Source organism: Kogia breviceps, chromosome 3 (assembly GCF_026419965.1).
Source record: "Kogia breviceps isolate mKogBre1 chromosome 3, mKogBre1 haplotype 1, whole genome shotgun sequence".
In the NCBI taxonomy this organism is placed as follows: domain Eukaryota; kingdom Metazoa; phylum Chordata; class Mammalia; order Artiodactyla; family Physeteridae; genus Kogia; species Kogia breviceps.
The window spans coordinates 79569898-79592871 of record NC_081312.1 but is presented as its reverse complement, the minus strand read 5'-3'; the positions used below and the strand labels follow the sequence as shown (position 1 = coordinate 79592871).

General features: G+C 35.5%; 1 protein-coding gene across 4 annotated transcripts in view; it reads left to right on the top strand.

The window, feature by feature from the left end:
- Positions 1-22974, top strand: part of DPH6 (diphthamine biosynthesis 6) — a 346492-nt gene that overhangs the window by 164972 nt on the left and 158546 nt on the right. For 3 of the 4 annotated variants that reach the window (XM_067028913.1, XM_067028915.1, XM_067028914.1), the window contains exon 8: positions 3339-3426. In XM_067028913.1, the coding sequence (XP_066885014.1) occupies positions 3339-3426 (88 nt within the window). Of the gene's footprint in view, positions 1-3338; positions 3427-4606; positions 6231-22974 lie in introns of those variants that run through there. The other variant, XM_059056364.2, reaches the window with a different exon arrangement.

Here is a 22974-nt window from a genome sequence, read left to right as displayed (position 1 = left end):
TGTGTATGCATATCAAAAGTAAGAACTAAAACACGGGGAATATAGCCAGTATTTTGAAAAAAAAAAAAAAAAACCGTAAGAACTAAAATCCCAATGTATTAATGAAGGTGATAATTTTCTTCTCACTGTTAATGAACACAATTTTAATGTCAATCTTTGATACAACCCCATATTTCCTTTGAATTGTCAATATACTACTGCTACAGAGTTGCTGTGTATGGGATGGATGGATGGATAGAAGAAACAATGGGAAGGAAGGAGTGATGAAAAGAAGAACTAAATTCTATCATTAAAACACTATGCACTAATTTTCCCCACTTATCCCTCGTTTCTACCTATTCAAGGCAGAACTCAGCCCAGAGCATCATAATATGGCATTTAGCCATGAGGATTAATCAAGTACTTTCCTTATCTGCCTTCTCATATCTATTCTGTATCACTTGGGAATTTATTAGAATTTATGAACCATTTTCCTTGTATTTAAATTTATATAATTATTTTTATTATGCTAGAGATAACTATATATTGTTGGTATACATGTATGCTTATGTTTATATAAGTATATGTATCCATATATATGCAGTATGCATGTATGAAAATGTACGTATTCGTGTGAAGATAGATAATTGAAAAATCAGTGTGGGTTTTTGATAGTGTCAGTAGTTACTGTGTAAATGTAAAGATACTTAAACTATACAGTTATTTGTTTATTCAACAAATAATTGAAAATAAGGCAGTGTATTCTGCACTGAGCCAGAGGTGGAGTGTGGGGAGACAGGCAGACAAAGATAAACAAAACCCGGTCCCTCTCTAAGAAGGAAGACAAGCACACACACATAATTATAATATAGTGGATGTGTTATGAAAGGTCTGTAAATGCATTACCAAAGCACATAAAGCAGAAAACTAGCACTGTTTGAAGATGTCAGGCAAGCCTTCACAGAAATGATGTTGGAAATGTCTTGTGAGGATAAGTGTGAGCCCACGGGAAATATCTGCGTGCATTGTCTTCTCAGAGGGGAAGTAGGAACCAAGACCATGGCTGAGCCTCAAGAGAAAATTCAGTGTTTTGAAGTGAGAGTGTTAGGGCCTGATCTCTTAACTTGAGAGAGAGCCTGTCGTCAGGGAAGAGAGACTCAGACCTGACTCAGCTAGCTGCCCTTTTGAAGTCGGAACTAGGTATAAGCCTAACGCAGCAGTGAAAGGGACCATGGGATCCAGCTCTCGGTTACCGAGAAACCTCAGTTGTGTAAGAGGAAGGGACTGCTCTGATTATATTAATCGGGAAAGAGTAGGAGTGTAGCCAACTGGAAAGCATTTTTGCTGTTGTAGAGGTTCTTAATTTTCTGGGTCTCTCTGAGGATATTCCAGCAGATTCTGCTCTAGGTTTCAGAGAAATCCATGAAGCAGACAGAAACCAGAGACCCTTGAAAGTTGAGTTTCAGGTGATAGTTTATGAAAGAAAAGCAGAGCAATAGTGGCATTATTCTGTTTTGAAGCTAAAAGCCATTGATTTGAATCTATTATCTGTCTCCCAGTTGATTCTGGCTTTGTATAACTGAATGAAATGATGTTAGTCAATTAGAAATTATGGATTTAATAGAATCCATAAAAACCATATTCCTCTTCATTTAGTGTTCAGAATGTTATATATTTTCTCTGGATAACAATCTTGATTCAGAATGCAGTAATTGTATCAATTAAGTGAGCTATTTGCTGTCAATCTTCTGTTTCTAGTGGGAATAACTGTCAAGAGAAAGGAGGGCCCAAAACCCTTTCCACTGACACATCACTGGTTCAGGTTAATCATGGTTTTGGTGTACCCATTGTCAAGGATATCAAGACCAAGCTGCCTACATCAGGCATTATTCAGGCTCAGGGTCAGTTTCCAAAGCTGGGATTGGGAGCATAGAGATGGAAATTTAATGTAAGAATGAGGTTATACACAGGAACTAGAACTTGAATCTATTGAGGAACCAAGATGGGACCAGAAGAGACAACTCTGAAGTAAATAGACAAGACGACTAGACTAGAGTTAACAAGGCAGAGAGACAGGTGGTAGAAAGCAAGAGGGTCTCCTCTTTTCTTTCTCTTTCTCCTCTTGCTCATTATACATTGAGGCATCTTTTGGTTAGGTAGTCTGTGAAGGCAGGTTATTACTTTCTTTCATGATCCCGACTCTTTAATGGTTTTATTTCTATTATATTTTTCTTTTAAAGTCATAGAAGTCTGTTTTAATGAAATTTTTTAAAGCACTAACAAGATATGTATTTTATACTACCGGTTCATGAATGGTAGTTGATTTTTTTTTTTTTTTTTTACCAACAAACTGTTTTTTCTCTATCTCTGATCTTTCAAGTGAAAAATAAACAGATTTTGCTCATGAAAATTTAATATAACGATCCTAGTCTTTTGGGATTTCTTCTATTGTCGCTAAATAATGTTGCACTACAAAAGTTAATTCAAAAATATTTTACATTAGTGGAAAAGAATCAAAGTAAGAATTTATTTTGCTGAACAACAATGGTTAAAGTGCTAACAATGTACTAATATAAACATTGGGACTAGTTCCTAAGGCATTAAAGAGATATGAGAAATTTCTGCTTTTAGAATTTGAGTTAAAATACAAAAAACACTTGCTTTCTTAATAAATAACAATAAAAATAATAAGTTATTAGAACTTCACACATAATCTTAGTTATTCATGTGTGCTTTACAGGGTATCGTTGATAAAAGTTGAGTTAATTTACATGTATCCATATGGTGCCAGCAAGCAGTTCATATTATTTTACCTGAATGTGGTAATTGCTATGTCAGACAATCAATTTTAATAACAATGATATTGCAGTGTGAAGAGTTCATCTAGAGATTAAAACCATCACCAATACTGCCTTTGTGAAGGATAATTGAGATTTTGTGTGAAACACTGGATGAATTACCTCTTGAAAATGAAAAGAATAATGAAGATAAAGCACTACTGTTTAATGGTAGCCCATACCAACCAAATTTGTAAAAATGAAATCGAATAGAAGTTGCAAGTTGTAAAACTGTTTGGAGAGCTTTGAGTGAACCTGAAAGTTGAACTGTGTGTCCTCATAAATATGAAAAGTTATTTACTTATTTTTGAAAGTTTAATATTCTCAATCTTTTCCCTGATTAAATATTGGATTTTTTAAAGTAGATGTTAATCACTAATTATGTAGTAAATATGTATACAATAGTATACTAGTGGAAATAAATGAGAATTTTGGGTCTTTTCTAGTCACTAGTAGGAGCAACTTGCCACAAAACAGATTTTGCATAGTAGATAAATGTATTATAAATTTTTTTTATTTCAGGGATTCATCAGAAGTAGTCACACATTCAGCTGATGCCTTTGCACCTGTGGCTTACCTACGCTTTTTAGAATTGCACTTGGAGGACAAGGCAAGTAAATCTAAGATTCACAGTGATTTAAAGAGAAAATTGATATATGTGCATTGTCTCTATAGATGTAATTCTATAACAACAAATGAAAGGGTAAAAAAAGTGATTTTTTTCAAATCCTCAATCAGTAACTAAGAACTCTGCAGATGTTTATAGTTTTAAGAGCTCTATATTATATAAAAGATATTACATTGCTGAAGAGTTTGCAGTTCACTTGAAAAGGGAATCATATATACGTTAATCAAGGAGAAGACAGGACGGTGTATAACCAAATATTAAATCATCTAGAAAATTAAGAATTAGGTTATTGAGCATCAGCCTTAGGGGGAAGGTTTGAGGATAAATTGGATCTTCATTATACAAAGTTTAAGAGGAGAAGAAAAGGACAAATTAAAGCTTTTCTAAAAATATACAGGGGAACAAACGTACAAATGAAAGATGGAAAATGAAGCAAAAAGTGTGATAGTTTTATTTTAAATACATTGTCAAAATACAGCAGAAGTCAATTTTAAAATGTTTTGTGGAATAGTTAAGGTCTAGATTATACCCTGTGATTAAAAGCTTTGCTCCTTGAGGCATAAATGATTGGAAGAAGTCTGCATCTTTCGTGTTCTGTCATCAAGTCTTGAGACACACCCCCAGTCATATATATGATAGAGAATCTGAAGAACCAAGAGAATCAATGATTGGCAAAGGAAGGAGAAAAATGGGAACCCCAGTAATCTCTCAATCAGCAAGAGTTTCCAAAAGTAGAGAATAATATTTGGTGCCATTTTTCTAGAAAAACTAGAAAAGACAAGGTTGAAAAGAGATGATTGAATTGGGCTGAAAGATGACTATTGGTGACCTTTTACCAAAAGACTGGTAAACCTCAAGAGAATGAAGCTAATCTATCCAGACATCTTTCAGACCCACTGAAAGGAGCCTCTTACTTCTAGGTCTCTGCTACTTTTGCTGCCATGGGCACACACAAAAAAATCAAAACCACCAAATTCTGTTTAAATACATTAGCCATTATATGTTCATCTCTACCTAAATAGCTCAATATTCACACTATTTTGGTATTGCTTTGGTCTTCTCTGTCCATTTGCCCTCTTGCAGAAAAGAATGTTACTTCTTTAAGGTGCAGTACTCACTGACGCTGAATAAATATGGTGTATTTCCTTTTTTTTTTCTTTAGGTGTCCCCAGTACCTGACAACTGCAGAACATCTAATTATATACATAACTCTTGAAAAGTATTTTTGTTACTAAGCTGGTATTTTTATATTTTAAAAATCACATAGCATTTTCTCAATTATTATGTCCCACTTTTTTCATTACATTTTTTATTCTTAGAAATATTTATCTTTATCAGAAGTTGATAGAACCATTGATTAATTGGTTAACACATCCAATCCATGATCTCTGTGATTGGTACCTTCTTTTTTCCCCTTTTACTTCATCTGAAATCCTCATTTCTGTAACATTTCTTCGCTTTCATCACACTGGTTTATTTTCTTCTTTCTTGTTCCTGCTTTCATCTCTGCCTATAGTATCCTAATGCAAAGGAATTTGAAAATGAGGATGAAAAGGCAGTCACTGTATTCAGCTAATCAAGTTTATTCTACCGGGCGTCACCATTTTTGTTTTGAATATATTCATTGTTTCAACATTATTGGACAATCAAGAAGAATACCATTAACTCTTACTGGTTGTTTTATAACTGATTAAAAAATGCAGTTTTTCGGTATTACCTATGCTGACTTCAGACTACTTTTAGAGTTTGCAGAAAAATTGAGCAGAAGGTACAGAGAGTTCCCACACATGCACAGCACCCCCAGCTGTCAACATCCCACACCACAACAGTACATTTGTTACAATCAAGGAATTTACACGGACACATCAGTATTACCCAAAGACCATAGTTACATGATGAGTCACTCTTGGTGTTGTACGTTCTGTGGGTTTGGACAAATGCATAATGACTTGTATCTACCATTATAATATAATACAGAATAGCTCTGCCTGTTCATCCTTCCTTTTCCTCTAACCCCTGGTAACCTCTGATGTGTTTACTCTTGCTATAGTTTTGCCTTTTCCACAATATCATGTAGTTGGAATCATTTAGTATGTAGCCATTTCAGATTGGCTTCTTTCACTTACTAATATGCATTTGGATTCCATTGTGTCTTTTCATGGCTTAACAGCTCGTTTCTTTTTTTTTTTCCTAAGACAATTTTTTAGAGCAGTTTTTGGTTCACAGAAAAATTGGAGGGCAAGTACAGAAATTTCCCATTTACCCCCTGCACCCACATATGCATAGTCTTCCTCATTATCAACATCCCTCCCCAGAGGGGTACATTTGTTACAATTAATGAGCCTACATTGCACATCGTAATCACTCAAAGTTCATAGTTTACATTACAGTTCACTCTTGGCGTTGTACATTCTATAGATGACATGTATCCATCATTATGGTATCATACAGAATATTTTCACTGCCCTAAAAATCCTCCATGCTCCACCTTTCATCACTTAACTACCTCCAACCCCTGGCAACCACTGATCTTTTTATTATCTCCATAGTTTTGCCTTTTCCAGAACGTCGTATAGTTAGAATAATATGGTATGTGCCATTTTTAGATTGGCTTCTTTGACTGATAATATGCATTTAAGGATCCTGCATGTCTTTTCGTAAGTTTTTAAATGCTTAATAATATTCCATTGTCTGGACATACCATAATGTATTTATCCTTTCACCTGCTGAAGGACATCTTGGTTGCTTGAAGTTCTGGCAATTGTGAATAAAACTTTTGTAAAACATCCATGTGCAAGTTTTTGTGTGGACATAAGTTTTCAACTCTGTTGGGTAAATACCAAGGAGCGTGATTGCTGGATTATATGGTAAGAGTATATTTAATTTTACAAGAAACCACCAAACTGTCTTCCAAAGTGGCTGTACTATTTTGCATTCCCACCAGCAGTGAATGAGAGTTCTTGTTGCTCCACATCCTTGCCAGCTTTGTCAGTATTTTGGACTTTCATCATTCTAATAGGTGTGTAATGGTATCTCATTGCTGTTTTATTTTATTTTTTTAATATTTATTTATTTATTTGGCACTCAGGATCTTTGTTGCTGCCTGCGGGATCTTTTAGTTGCGGTGTGCAGGATCTTGAGTTGTAGCATGTGAGCTCTTAGTTGCGGCATGTGAGATCTAGTTCCCTGACCAGGGATCAGACCCGGCCCCCTGCGTTGGGAGTGTGGAGTCTTAGCCACTGGACCGCCAGAGAAATCCCCTCATTGCTGTTTTAATTTGCATTTCCCTCATGACGTATGACATGGAACGTCTTTCATGTATTTATTTGCTATCTCTACATCATGTTTGGTGAGATGTCTGTTTAGATCTTTTGCCAATTTTTTATTCAAACTCTGTTTTTTATTATTGAGTTTTAACAATTTTCTATATATTTTAGAAATAGTTCTTTATCAGCTATGTCTTTTGCAAATATTTTCTCCGAGTCTATGGCTTGTCTACTCATTATTTTGCCAGTGTCTTTCACAGAGCAGAAGTTTTTAATTTTAATGAAGCCCAGCTTATTAATTATTTTTTTCCTGGATCATGCCTTTGGTGTTGTATCTAAAAGTCATCACCAAACCCAAGGTCATCTAGGTTTTCTCCTATTTTATCTTCTAGGAGTTTTATGGCTTTGCATTTTACAATTTGGTCTGTTATCCATTTTGACTTAATTTTTGTGAAGGGGTATAAGGTTTGCATCTGAATTCATTTTTTTAATGTGTGCATATCTAATGGTTCTAGCACCATTTGTTGAAAAGACTATATTTTCTCCATTATATTGCCTCGCTCCTTTGTCAAAGATCAGTTGACTGTATTTGTGTGGACCTATTTTTGAGCTCTCTATTCTGTTCCATTGATTTGTTTGCCTATTCTCTTGCCAGTACTGCAAAGCCTTAATTACTGTAGCCTTATAGTATGTCTTCAAGTCAGATAATGTCAGATTCTGACTTTGTTCTTCTCCTTCAAATACTGTGTTGACTATTCTAGGTCTTTTACCTTTCCATATAAACATTAGAGTCAGTTTTTTGATACCCACAAAATAACTTGCTAAGATTTTGAATGGGGCCACATTGAATCTATAGATCAAGTTGGAAAGAACTGACGTCTTAACAATATTGAATCCTACTATCCAAGATCATGGAATATCTATTTATTTAATTCTTCTTTGATTTCTTTCATCAGAGTTTTATGTATATATGTATATGTGCTTAGACATCCTTTTTCAGGTTCATCGTTCTAACTTAATCAGTTAAATGTTGCCTCCTTTAGGACTTTTTTTTTTTTTTAATATCAGGCTGTGAGATGGCATTCTTAGGGTGAATCAGGAAAGAAATAAGTAAGAGTTCCTTTCCCAGAAATTGTATTACATCTCAATGGATTGGGTAAAGCATTGGGCAAGTCACCAGCTTTACTCTTGAGCCCACCCAGGTAGTAGAGAAGGGGTTTCTGTAGAGGGAAAACAAAGTATAATTAACAAAAGAAAGATGAATAAATGCTAGAGGGAAAAAATGACAGATACTCTTCCACGTTTTATCAAATTCACATTGTTATCTTAAACTCATATTAACAAATTAATTAACACTCTACCCCAAATAATAGTGAGACCTCAGATGTATACTTTGAATACCACTTTGAAAATCCGTCCATATCTGTTCCCTAAATTCCTTTAGTTTCTATTCACTTTATAATACATTTGCAATCTACCTTGACCTCAATTACTTTGATGTTGGTCTTTTCTGTCTTCATAATTGTTAATCATTTTCCCCGATAATATTGACTACCATCTCCTTGAAATTTTTGCCTATAATATATATATATGTCATTGTACTATTCTGACTTTCCTTCCAGTCTCTCAAGATTTCTTCTGTCTTCTTCAATAGCTTCTTTGCTTCTTACATTCGATACACACACACATATATATATATACCTCAAGTTCCTTTTATGGCTCCATTTTATTCTTTGTCAGTATTTTCTCTGACAAAGACTGTGTCTTTTCCCACAGTTTACTTTTTACCTCTATGCAGATAATTCTCAAGCACTCTCTTTCTGGACTTCCTACTACTATCTTTTTTTCCCCCTTAACTCTACATCCTTATTTCTGACTGCCTGCTGGACATGACTGCCAGTAAGTATCAAGCTCATTATGAACAAACTTTGATATCATTTTCCCCTCCAAGTTCACCTTTTCCTTGTTTTTTGTTATTTAACACAACTCTTTTCCCCCTAGTAACTCAGGCACAGAAAAAACAAATCATCTTTTCTTTACCATGAACATTCAATTGGTTATCTAATCTTTTATAAGTTAGTTTTAATGTCTTGTACACCAGCGGCCCCCAACCTTTTTGGCACCAAGGGCCATTTTCGTGGAAGACAATTTTTCCACAGTTGGGGTTGTGGGTGATGGTTCAGGCAGTAATGTGAGCAATGGCAAGCAGTGGGGAGAGGCAGATGAAGCTTCACTCACTCGCACACGGCTCACCTCCTACTGTGTGGCCCAGTTCCTAACAGGCCACGGACCGGTGCTGGTCCGTGGCCCAGGGGTTGGAGACTCCTGTTGTATACTATTCTGTCTCCATGCCCATCTCTCTAGTTAAAGTTGTATCTTGCCCAAACTCTTGGACAAGATAGAACTTCTTTAAATGGACTCCTTGCTTTTATTCTCCCCATACTCTACTTCATTGCCATATTAGATTTTTCTTTCTAGTTTTTGTTTCTCTGCCCCAAAATCCGTAATGGCACTACATTGTTTTCTCAATAAATAAGATGTTTAGCTATGACATGTTGCCATAACATCCTTTTTCAGTCTTTCTCCCAGGACTCCCCCACATGTACCTTTGCTCTTGTAATACAGAACCATTGGAAAAGTCCCTTACCATGCCTTCTGCTTCTCTCCTCCCTTGCCTTTGCTTATTCTATCTGTCATTTTTAACTGTTTACGTCCTGTCCATGATGTATGACTGAATTCAAATACTCTTATGCACTTAGCCACACCAGATGAACTGCCCTAATACTTTGTTCCTCTCTTGTGACCATTAATTTAAGCAGCTTATGTTATAGTTGTTTAAGGACTTACTTTTTCTACTAGATTGTAAAAATTTCTTAAGGACTCTTCTTTTTTCATCTTCATACCCCCAGAACAGCAACTAATTATGCAATAAGAATTTTTTAATTTAACTGATTGTTATTTTCATATTTCATTTTTTCTTCTTACAGAATTTTATACACCTGCTTCCATTTCATGTTGCATACCATTTAATGAAAGTCACTTTCTTGTTTCTTTTTCTTTTATCCTGTTAGACAAAAATGCTCCAAGCAAACTGGAACATAAAATACAGCCTTTACACAGGTTGTTAGTATAAAATTTATCACTAAGATTTTCACTTTATATATAATGACCCTTAAACTTTTCTATTGAATAATTTCTATTGAATAATTAAATAAATAATTAAATAATAATTAATATCTAAATGTTACCTTTACGTTAAAATATTTATGCGAGGGCTTCCCTGGTGGCGCAGTGGTTGAGAATCCGCCTGCCGATGCAGGAGACACGGGTTCGTGCCCTGGTCCGGGAAGATCCCACATGCCGCGGAGCAACTAAGCCCGTGAGCCATGGCCGCTGGGCCTGCGCGTCCGGAGCCTGTGCTCCGCAGCGGGAGAGGCCACAACAGTGAGAGGCCCGCATACCGCAAAAAAAAAAAAAAAAAAAAAAAAATATTTATGCGAGTGTAAAAATTATATCAACTAAACATGGGATCCCAAACAAAATAACTGAATAATGAAAAGCTCCAGGTTAAAAATGGGGAAATATATTAAAATTTCGGGGCTCTGACTTTATTCCTTATGGCAAACTTGATGCTAAAATGAACCATACATCACTACTCTGACAGGCTTGAGAAAATGAAAAATACAAAGCTTTACATAAATCAGCCAACAGATCATATTAAAATGCATAACCTTTAACAGAAGAATAAAGACTTTTAACAATTCAGAAGCTCTTCCTTCCTTATGTAGTTGTTTTAGATTTTTCAAACAGCTGTATGAGAAATAATATTTCAAATTAATTATTGGCAAAGCCATTGCATTTATTAAGAGACAACGTTCATGGAAATTTAGCCCCAATTTTACTAACGTACCCTACTATCACTTAGTACTTAATTTTGTTTTTTGTTGAAATAACCCATGGGATAATTATATATTTTATATAACTATAAAAGCTCATATTCCTACTAGTTGTAACTTTTAAAGGCATCATAATTTCATGGACCATTCTTGGTCTTTCATTTTATTTTGGTTTTTTTTAGAAACCTCATCAAATATCTTGAAAAAAATTATAACATTAAATCATCTCTGTGCTTTTATTTTTCTCTTCAATCCAACAAATATCTGTGAGCACCTACTCTATTTAAAAAACTGTTAGGCCTACATGGAATTGACTATAATTATGGACAGAATACAGCATAATTCTAATTCTGATTTTAAATTGAAGTTATTATGAGTAATCATTATTCCCAGCATTATGATTACAATAACAGTTCACTAGCTTGGCTAATCTGAACTGAAGTTATGGCCATAATATATTGTTGATTCAAGGTGAAAAGTAATGTGTAGGATATGATCTTGGTTTTCTAAAATATAGTGGTGGAGACAAGGAGCTTATATATTCAATTATATTTGATTAAGGATAGTAAGATGTAAGCACATAATAACCAGACTGATAATATTGGTTTCTTTGGGGAAAGGGAGCATGAAGGGGAAAAACAGAGAGAAGCTTAATTCTTTATATATCTGTAATTGTGACTTCTTACAATGAGCATATATTTTTTAATTTAAAAATATTTGATTTAGAAAATGAGGCAAATGAGTTCATCAGTGCTAAATGAGTATTTAAATGTTATTCTACAGCGTTTTAGTAGTCTCGGTAGAAAGAGATGCACTAGAGCCCTTTAAAACTTTCCATATAACTTAAGGGAAAGCAGTACCCACGATGTGGGTTGAAATCTAGTTGATCCTATAGTAAAGTCTAAGCAGTGAATCTTGGGGAAAGAAAGAAAGAAAAAGAAAGAGAGAGAGAAAGAAAGATAGAAGGAAAGAAAGAAAGAGAAAGAGAGGGAGGGAGAGAGGGAGGAAGGAAGGAAGGAAGGAAGAAAGAAAGGAAGGAGGACTAAACGTATTTGGATAGTTGGCCTCTTGATTATATTGTACATGGGAATTTACTCTCACAGCTCATAGACGCATGTATAAATTTTAAGATCCCTGCCGTGGAGATATGCTGCCACAGTCTCTATACCACCTCAAAAATATTTCCTTACAGAGGGACGAAAGAAGGAGAAAGATAAAGGATGACTTTTATTAGTCAACATATGGTTCAGCACAACTTTCCTACCACACCCCACCCTTTCCCCATCTTTTGCCCTCAAGCTAAAGAGGAGAAAACTGATCTGGTAGGAGGGAGCAAGGCATTCAGCAGGTTTTAAAACCTTATTCTATAAACCTTATTGATGTAACTTGGGATTCAGGTAGATTTTGGCCTTAGGTACCGCTGTGCCAATGCTGCCGTGAATGATCATTGGAGCAGATTAATAAATCAAGCGTCAGATTCACCCAAGTTTAGAGAGCTACTTAACGCATTTCTGCCCCTAATGCATAGATTTCAGTAGTACCAACAGTTTATCAGTGTGTCAGGAAGTCGTGAATCAAACTGGGCAGTAGAAGAGATTTTGAACCCAAATCATGATAGATTTAATCAGTTTGGGGCAGGATCATAAAAATAACCAATCAGTTGACTTCCTTCTCTCCCTTCAAATTCTAATTGACTAACTTTTTTTCTTTAATATTTACTTAGTTGTGTTCTTCCGTGTAGCTTTTTGTTCTTGGTGTTGTTTTAAAAAATAAAGTTTCTGATTGGTGTTTTCACAAAGTTTCACTTTGATGATTTCTCATAAAAGAGATGTGGCATACCACTTATTCATTTAATATATTTATTTGGTGCTTAACATTTATTTGCTTGACACTGTTCATTCAGTGGGGATACAATAGTGAATTGGACAACCAAAACTCATTTCCTTCATGGAGCTTTTATCCTATGGAATGAGACAGATAAACAAATCAAATATATAAAATAGAGGGGATGGGGGAAGTTGCCTCATTGCCCATAGAAATGAAGATTGGAGTTTATGAAATAAACATGATCTGAGAATCTTAGGCTGCTCTGGTGACAGGTTCAAACCCAGATTTAGGGTAGCAAGACTGGTTCTTTTGGTCATATACCAGAGAGTGGTGGTGAGCTGTGAGTGGTTGGATTTGGGTAGGGAAAAGCTAAGAGTCTTGCCAGACGCCTGTAGACACATCCAAACAGTGATTCAGTGAATTAGAAGTCAAAAGAAAAGATTCAGAATGAAGCATGGAGAGAAACAAAGGTAAATACGCATTAGAGGTTGAGAAATAAAAACAGTGGAAAGGTCTAAAATGTAATTAAAGTGTCAGAGAAGAGAGGTATAATGGGTAAAGTGCACAAATTGAGAAGATAATGGTTCCAAACTTTCCAAAATTAATTAAACACACTAAGGTACAGATTCAAGAAGTCTTATGAACCACAGATGGAATAAAGAGAGATCCATATTTAGGTGTGTGATAATAAAACTGCTGGAAACAAAAATCAAAGAAAAAAATAGAAAAATAATCAAAATGCATTTTTTTAAAGGCTACATTCAAAGAAGCAACTATTAGAATGAAACCTAACTTTTAAACAGAAAAAAAGGGAATCCAAAACAATGGAGTCACATTCTTGGTAGTGCTAAGTGAAAATAACCATCATCCTAGAATCTGTAGCCAGCAAAAATATCCTTCATAAATTAAAGTGAAGATACTTTCAGGATGATGGTTATGCATTTGTCAAAACTCATTGGTAGTGCACTTATGGATTTTCCATTTCACTGTAATTTTTATCCTTAAGAAATAAATATTTTAACTCTAGTTAATAACATTTATGTTAAAACCTTAACATACTTTATTATGCTTTGGTGTGTCTGCTAGTAATAATTTTTCTAAGTTTTTGTTTGAAAATTTCTTAACTTTATTTTACTCCAACATTTTATTAAGGAAAATTTTAAACATACAGAAAAGTCTAAAGGAAGAAGAAATAAAGACCTTCCCAGTTAAAGAAAAACTGAGAGTTCTAGACTTGCCTTTCTTATGAATATTGCTAAAGGGAGTTCTTCAAGTTGAGAAAAAAAAGACACTAGATAGCAACACTAAAGAATTTGAAAATGTAAAGCTCTTGAATAAAAGGTAAATATATAGACGTATACAAAGTTTTATAATATTGTAATGGTGGTGTGTAAATTATTTCTAATTCTGGCATAGAATATTATAAGTAAAATCATGAAAAGTAACTATAACTATAAAACTATGTTAGAGGATACAGAATATACAAAGATATAAGTTGTGACATCAATAACATAAGGTAAGAGAGAGGAAGTATAAAGTAGTGGAGTTTTATATGTGATTAATGTTATCAGTTTAAAATAGATTGTTATAGATATTTGATGCAGTCCCCATAGTAACCACTAAGAAAATAACTATAGAGAATGCACAAAAGAAATGGAGAAAGAGGGCTTCCCTGGTGGCACAGTGGTTGAGAGTCCGCCTGCCAATGCAGGGGACACGGGTTTGTGTCCCGGTCCGGGAGGATCCCACATGCCACAGAGCGGCTAGGCCCGTGAGCCATGGCCGCTGAGCTTGCACGTCCGGAGCCTGTGCTCCGCAGCAGGAGAAGCCACGACAGTAAGAGGCCCGTGTACTGAAAAAGAAAAAACAAATGGAGAAAGGAATCAAAATGTGTCACTACAAAAAAAAAAAAAAAAAAAAAAAAAAAAATCAAAATACAAAGGACAACTGCAAAAGAGGAAAGGGTGACAAAATAACTAGAAGACTAGAAGACATAAACAATTAACAAGATGACAATAGTGAATCCTCTCTACCACTAATTGCCTTAAATGTAAATAGATTAAACTCCAAATGACATTGAGGAGGGTGGAGATCAAGATGGTGGAGTAGGAGGATGTGGAGCTCACCATCTACAAAACACCAAAAATTACATCTACATGTGGAACAATTCTCATGGAAAACCAAATGACACAGAGTGGTTGAATGTATTGAAAACAACAACAACAGCAATATGTCCTTTATAAGAGATACACTTTAAATATAAGGTTATCCATAGGCTGAATGTGAAAGGATGAAAAAAGGTATTCAATGAAAATGATAACTAAAAGAGAGCAGGAGTTGCCATACTTATATCAGGTAAATAGATTTTTAAGTCAAAAACTGTCAAAAGAGACAAAGAACATTTTATAATGATAAAACAGCAGCTCACCAGGACGTTATAACAACTATAAATATATATACACCTAACAGCAGAGCACCCAAATATATGAAGCAAACTGACAGAATTGAAATGAGAAATAGACAGTAACACAATGATGGTAGAGATTTCAGTATCTCACTTTCAATAATGTAGAAATCAACCAGATTAAAGGTCTTGACCTATACTGTCAGAAACGGAGGACTTGACCTATACTGTAGACTAATTGGACCTAATAGACATTAAAATAACACTCCACCCAACAACAATAAAATATACATGCTTCTCAAACATACAAGGAACATTCTCCAGGATAGATCATTTGTTAGGCCACAAAACACTACTTAACAAATTTAAGAAGATTGAAATCATACCAAATATCTTTTCCAACCAGAATGGTATGAAACTTGAGATCAATAACAAAACTGGAAAATGCACAAATATGTTGAAATTAAACAATACACTCTTGAACAACCCATGGGTCAAAACATACACACATACACACACACACACACACACACTCAAGAGAAATTAGAAAATATCTTGCGACAGAGTGAAAACAGAACATACCAAAAATTATGAACTGCAACAAAAGCAGTACCAAGAGGGAAATGTATAGTGGTAAACACAAACATTAAAAACAAAGACAGAGTGCTGTTAGCATCATGGTCAGGTGAGACACCCCCTTTGTTGCTCCCCTTTAATCTGCAACCAGTAAAACATACACAAGTCAGCAAAGGTGGTTCTGCCTAACATACCAGAACACTGCAGAATTTTCACACATCTGTACATTTAAAGGTGGGTGGGCTCCTGCACATGGGGGAGGCAAAATCAAGGGAACAGCAGAGGCAATGACTCTTATCCTGGATCCTCAGCCACTACAGCTGAAACTGCAGCCCTAGAGAACCCAGTAGCAACAGAGGAGTAGCACACACAACTCTGTCCTCCTGGCCACAGCAGTACTCGTGGCCACAGGTAATTGGGCAAAAGTGGTTCAGGGCCTGTGACCCCATCTCTCCAGCCAATACAACCACGACTTAGGCCCTCCTGCTCCCCACCTGCAACAGTGGCAGCCACAAACTCAGCAAATCCAGACACAGCAGAGGCACTGACAACCCCAGCAACCCCCATCTAACCCCCTCCCTCTGCAGCAGTGGAGTCTGTGACTCAGGAGATCCCCAACACAGGAGTAGCACCTGCCACCCCAGTACCACAGATGCTGGCGCCAACAACAATCAGTAACAAAGGGCACTAAGCTACACTGCTGAATGACGGAGGCAGTGGAGGATGGAAAGTGACATCTCTAAAGCACAACCAGACGCAGCCCAAGTAAGGAAGACCAAAACTTGTGCTATAGCACTGCCTACCAAGGAAAGAAAGACCTCTAATATCCAACCTGTTGAATCCGTTATTGGAAAAAAAAAAAAAAAAAAAAAAAAAACTTTATTTAAAGAAGAAAAGTATTCACTACTTCATATGAGGAACAAATCATCAAACATCATAAAGCATCACAGTAACACTGTATCACAAAATGAAAATGACACTTCTCCAGAAACCAAAAGTAAAGTCATGGAATATTACAAGCTAACTGATAGAGAATTCAAAATAGCTGTCATGAAGAAGCTCAACAAGCTATAAGAAAACTCAGAAAGGCAGTTCCATGAGTGTAGGAATAAAATTAATGAACAGAATAAATAGTTTACCGAAGAGATTGAAAGTCTAAAAAAAAACCAAAACGAAATTCTGGAGCTGGAAAACTCAATAAACAAGATGAAGAATGCATTAGAAAGAAGTAGAGCAGACCATGCAAGTGAGAATTAGTGAGATCAGTGGCAGAACTACAGAAATGATACAAGTAGAAGAGGAAAGACAATTAAGATCTTTTAAAAAGTGAGGAAATTCTACAAAAGCTATCTGACTCTTCTAGGAAGGGCACCATAAGGTCATAGGCATCCCAGAAGGAGAAGAGAGTTTTTGTTGTTGCTATTTTTTAATAACTGAGAAATTCCCAAACCTGGAAAAGGAACTGGATATAAAAGTCCATGAAGCTAAGAAAATACCTAATTACCTCAACACAAAAAGACATTCTCTAAGATACAGTATATTAAAATTGTCAGAAGTCAATGAGAAAGAATTTTAAAGGCAGCCAGGGGAAAAAGATGGTAACTTACAAAGGAACTCCTGTAAGGTTAGCACATATGTCAGCAGAAACTCTACAGGCCAGGAGGGAGTGGAATGACATTCTCAAAATACTGAAAAATAAAAATTGGTCCACCAGGAATACTCTATCTTGCAGTTATAATTCAGATATGAAGAAGAAATAGTCTTTCTCAGACAAATAAAAGCTGAGGAAGTTCATCAACATTAGATCTGCCTTACAAGAAATGTTGGAAGAAGCTCTTCTACCAGAAACAAAAAGGCAAAAGTACACAAAACTTTGAGTAAAGTGATAGAGTCAGAAAATTGTGACTCTGTATCAAAATAGGTTTTTAAGCAGTTTAATATAGCATAAAGGTTGAAGGGCGAAACAAGCAGTAAAAATAACTATACTACTTAAATTTGGTAACAAATTCACAACATAAAAAGGGGTAATTTGAGACCAAAAAAAAGCATAAGAACACTAAGATATATAAAGCAATTAGTAACAGACCTAAAGGGAGAAACTGACATCGCAATAATAGTATGGGATATTAACACCCCACATACATCAATGGATAGATCATCCAGAAAGAAAGTCAACAAGGAAACAGTGGCCTTAAATGAAACATTAGGCTGGATAGATTTGATAGATTTGTACAGAACATTGGATCCAAATGCAGCAAAATACACATTCCTAAGTGCACATGGAACGTTCTCAAGAATAGACCATATGTTTGACATAAAACAAATCTCAATACATTAAAGAAGACTGAAGTCATATCAGGCATCCTTTTTGGTCACAATGATATGAAACTGAAATCAACCACAAGAAGAGAGCTGGAAAAATCACAACTATATGAAGACTAAATATACTACTGAACAACTATTGTGTCAATTAAGAAATCAAAGGAGAAATTTTTTTAAAATCTGAAGACAAATGAAAATAAAAATACAACAGCTGCTTACATGGTATGTAGCAATAACAATTGTAAGAGAGAAGTTTCTAGCAATACAAGCCTACATCAAGAAACAAGAAAAATCTCAAATAAAACAATCTAATCTTTCACCTAAAGGAAATAGAAAAAGAAGAACAAATGAAACCCAAATTCAGTAGAAGGAAGAAAATAAAGATTAGAGTGGAAGGGCTTCCCTGGTGGCACAGTGGTTGAGAATCTGCCTGCCAATGCAGGGGACACGGGTTCGTGCCCCAGTCCGGGAAGATCTCACATGCTGCGGAGCGGCTGGGCCCATGAGCCATGGCCGCTGAGCCTGCGCATCCGGAGCCTGTGCTCCGCAATGGGAGAGGCCACAACAGTGAGAGGCCCGCAAAAAAAAAAAAAAGAATAAAACAAGGATGCCCACTCTCACCACTCTTATTCAACATAGTATTGGAAGTCTTAGCTAGAGCAATTAGATGGGAAAAAGAAATGAAAGTCATCTAAATTGAAAAGGAAGAAACAAAACTGTCATTATTTGTGGATAACATGATCTTTATATATAGAAAATTCTATACCAAACAACTATTAGAAATAGTAACAGATACAGTAAAGCTGCAGGATACAAATTAATGTGCAAAGTCTGTTGTTTCTATATGCTAACAGTGAGCTAGCAGAAAGAGAAATTATGAAAATCTCATTTATAATTTCAACAAAAAGAATAAATTACCTAGGAATAAATTTAATCAGGGAGGTAAAAGACCTGCACACTGCAAACTGTAAGACATTGTTCAAAGAAACTGAAGAAGACAAAGAAATGGAACAATATTCCATGTTCATGGTGTGGAAGAATTAACTTCTTAAAATGTCTATATTACTTAAAATGGTATACAGATTCAGTGCAATCCCTATCAAAATCCCAAGGACATTTTTCACAAAAACAAAACAAAAAATTCTAAAATTTGAATGGAACCACAAAAGGCCCTGAATAACCAAAGCAATACTGAGAAAAAAGAACAAAGCTGAATGTATCACACTCCCTGTTTTCAAACTATATTACAAAGTTGTAGTAATCAAAACAACATGGGGTTAGCAGAGAAAAACAGATATACAGATCAGTGGAACAGAATTGAGAACCCAGAAATAAAATCCACATGTATATGGACAACTAATTTATAACAAAGAAGCAAAGAACAGTGTTGAAAGGATAGTCTTTTTAATAAATGGTGTTGGGAAAATTGGACAGCCACATGCAAAAAATGAAAATAGAATATTATCTCACACCATACACAAAAATCAACTCAAAATGTGTTTAAAACTTGAAGGTAAGACCTGAAAACATAAAACTCGAAGTAAACAGAGGCAGTGTGCTTTTTTACATCAGTCTGAAAAATATTTTTCTGGATATATCTCCTCAGGCAAGGAAAACCAAAGCAAAAATAAACAAATGGGACTGCAAATTAAAAGGCTCCTGCATGGTAAAGGAAACGTTGAACAAAACAAAAGGACAACCTACTGAATGGGAGAAGATATTTGCAAATCATATATGTGATGAGCCATTAATATCCAAAAAATATATAAAGAACTCATATAGTTCTCAACAACAAAACAATCCAATCAAAAAATGGGCAGTGGAGGGGCTTCCCTGGTGGCGCAGTGGTTGAGAATCCGCCTGCCGATGCAGGGGACACAGGTTCGTGCCCCGGTCCTGGAAGATCCCACATGCCGCGGAGCGGCTGGGCCTGTGAACCATGGCCGCTGAGCCTGCGTGTCCGGAGCCTGCGCTCCGCAACGTGAGAGGACACAACAGTGAGAGGCCCGCGTACCGAAAAAAAAAAAAAAAAAAAAAAAAAAAATGGGCAGTGGAGCTGAATGTTTTTCCAAAGAAGACATACAGATGTCCAACAGGAACATGAAAAGATGTTTAATGTCACTAATTATTAGGGAAATGCAAATCAAATCCACAGTGAGATATCATCTCACACTTGTTAGAATAGCTATTATCATAAAGGCAAGAAATAACAAGTCTTGGCAAGGATGTAAAGAAAAGGGTCTCCTCATACACGATAGGTAAAAATGTAAATTGGTACAGTCACCATGGAAAACAGTATGGAGATTTCTCCAAAAATTAAGAATAGATCTATCTTATGATCCAGCTATTCTATACTGATATTTACCCAAAGAATACAAAAACAGTAATTCAAAAAGATATACACATTTGTATGTTCATAGCAGCATTATTTACGACAGCCAAGATATGGAAACAGTCTAAGTGCTTATCAGTGGATGAATGGATAAAGAAGATGTGGTATATATACTACATCTTGCTGACACTGGAGTGTAGGTTCTTGTCTCATCACAGGGAGGTCAAGAAAATAAAGCGAGGATTAATTTAAGTGATAGTACACTCTCAAGGGGAGAGCAGACAGTTTCAGGTCAGTAGCAGCCCCAAGTTTCTTTGGCAAGCCAGTTATGTGGGCCATAGAAATGAAGGGGTGGAATATTCATTGTGGGGAGGGGTGTGGGGGTCATACTCCCTGATTTTCATCCCAGCTCCATCTTCCAAGGGGAGGAGGGATGTCATGATATCGATGCATGATGGAAGCTTCTTATCTGCAAGGCTAATTTTATTATAATGAGAGCATAATGAGCAAAATGTTACATTCAGACACTGGAGAGTCCCAACTTTTCCCACCTTTCTTTGCCTCTAGGACACTGTCATCCCAAAATATGTGGTTTCCTGTCAGTCTGGAGGTTTCTGATTTTCTTTTTCTGCCCAAGGACCCCCATTGTTTACAGGTTGTATGGTTTCCTGCCATTTGGCCTGTGCCCCACTTTCTATGCTCATATCTAGGTAACTGCCTGCTTTAACATTGCCACTTACAACAACATGGGTGGGCCTTGTGGGTATCATGCTAAGTGAATTAAGTCAGATGTAAAAAGACAAATACCATATGATTTCACTCATAGGTGAAATATATTTTTTCAATAGTAAAATAAAATAAATGAACAAATTAAACAGAAACAAACAGCTAGATACAGAGAAGAGTGGTGGGAACCAGAGGGGAAAGAGTTGGGGGAGAGGGTGAAATGGGTGAAGTAGCTTAACTGTATGGTGAGGGATGGAAACTAAATTTTTGCTGGTGAGCACACGGTATTGTATACAGAAGTAGAAATATAATATTGTACACATGAAACTTATATAATGTTTTAAACTGATGTTACCTAAAGAAAGTTTTTAGATGATTAGGGGAAAAAAAAAAAGAAAGATCTCAAATCAACAACCTAACTTTACACCTCAAGGAACTAGAAAAAGAATACACTAAACCCAAAGTTAATGGAAGGAAATAATAAAGGTTAAAGCAGAAATAAACACAGTAAAGAACAGAAGAATGATAGAAAAAAACAGCAAAACTAAGTTCATTATTGGAAAAGATCAACAAAAATGACAAATCTTTAGACTAAGAAAAATAGAAGACTGAAATAACAAACATCAAAAATAATAGAAGTACATTGCAACTGGTATCACAGAAATAATAAGTATGAGACTACTATGAACAATCACATGCCAAAAAATTGGAAAATCTACAAATAATAAATAAATTTCTAGAAATATACGACCTATCAGGACTGAATCATGAAGAAATTTAAAATCTAAGCACATCTGTAACTAGTAAGGATATTGGATCAGTAATCAAAAACTTCCCAACAAAGAAAAGCACAGGACTAGTGATGTCATTGAAGAATTATGCCAAACATTTAAAGAATTAACACCAATTTTTCTCAAATTCTTCCAAAAAAGTGAACAGGAGGGAATATTTCCAAGCTTATTTTATGAGGCTAGGAATACCCTGGCAAAGATGCTGCAAGAAAAGAAAATCAGGTAATGATACTGTAAGAAAAGGAGACTATAAGTCAATATCCCTGATAAATGTTGATGCAAAAATCCTCAACAAACTACAAGCAAACTGAACTCAATAATACATTAAAAGAATTATATACCATGACCAAGTGAGATTTATTCATGGAATGCAAAAGTGGCTCAGTACATGAAAATCAGTCAATATAATATACCACATTAACAGAAGGAGGACAAAAACCACGATTATCTTAATTGATGCAGAAAAAACATTTGACAAAATTCAACCCTTTTCATGATGAAGGCACTCAACAAACTAGGAAGAGAAGGAAATTACCTCAACATAATAAAGCCCGTAGGTGAAAGCCCACAGCTTTCTTCATACTCAATAATAAAAAGAAACCAGAAAGCTTTCCCTCTAAGATTAGGAAAAAGACAAGGATGCCCTCTCTCACTGCTTCTATTCAACATGGTACTAGAAGTCCTAAACAGAGCAGTTAGTCAATAAAAAATAAAAGGCATTCAACTCAGAAAGGAAGAAGTAAAATTTTCTCTATTGGCAGATAATATGATCTTATATGCAGAAAACCTTGATTCCACAAAAATATTATTAGAACTAATGAACAAATTCAGCAAAGTTGCAAGATACAAAATCAACACACGAATTCAGTTGCACTTTTAAACACCAACAACAAACAATCTGAAAAGGAAATTAAGAAAACAGTCCTGTTTACAATAGCCTCAAAAAGAATAAAATATTGGATTAGCCAAAAACTTCTTTCAGGTTTTTCCTTAAGATGTTACAGAAAAAGCCCGAACGAACTTTTTGGCCAACCCAATACTTAGGAATAAACGTAACAAGTAGATAAACGTAACTGAGAACTACAAAGCAGTGCTAAAAAAAATTACACACAAATAAATGGAAAAACATCTCATGTTCATAGGTTAGAAAACTAATATTGTTAAATTACCCTTACTACCCAGGGCAATGCACAGATTCAGTGCAATTCCTATCAAAATCCCAATGGCATTTATTTTTCAGAAATGGAAAGTACTCTTCCTATGGAATCTCAAAGAACTCCAATAGCCAAAGCAATCTTGAGAATGCAAAACAATGCTGGAGGCTTTACACTTCCTGCTTTCAAGACATATTACGAAACTACAGTAATTAAAACAGTATGGTGCTGTCATA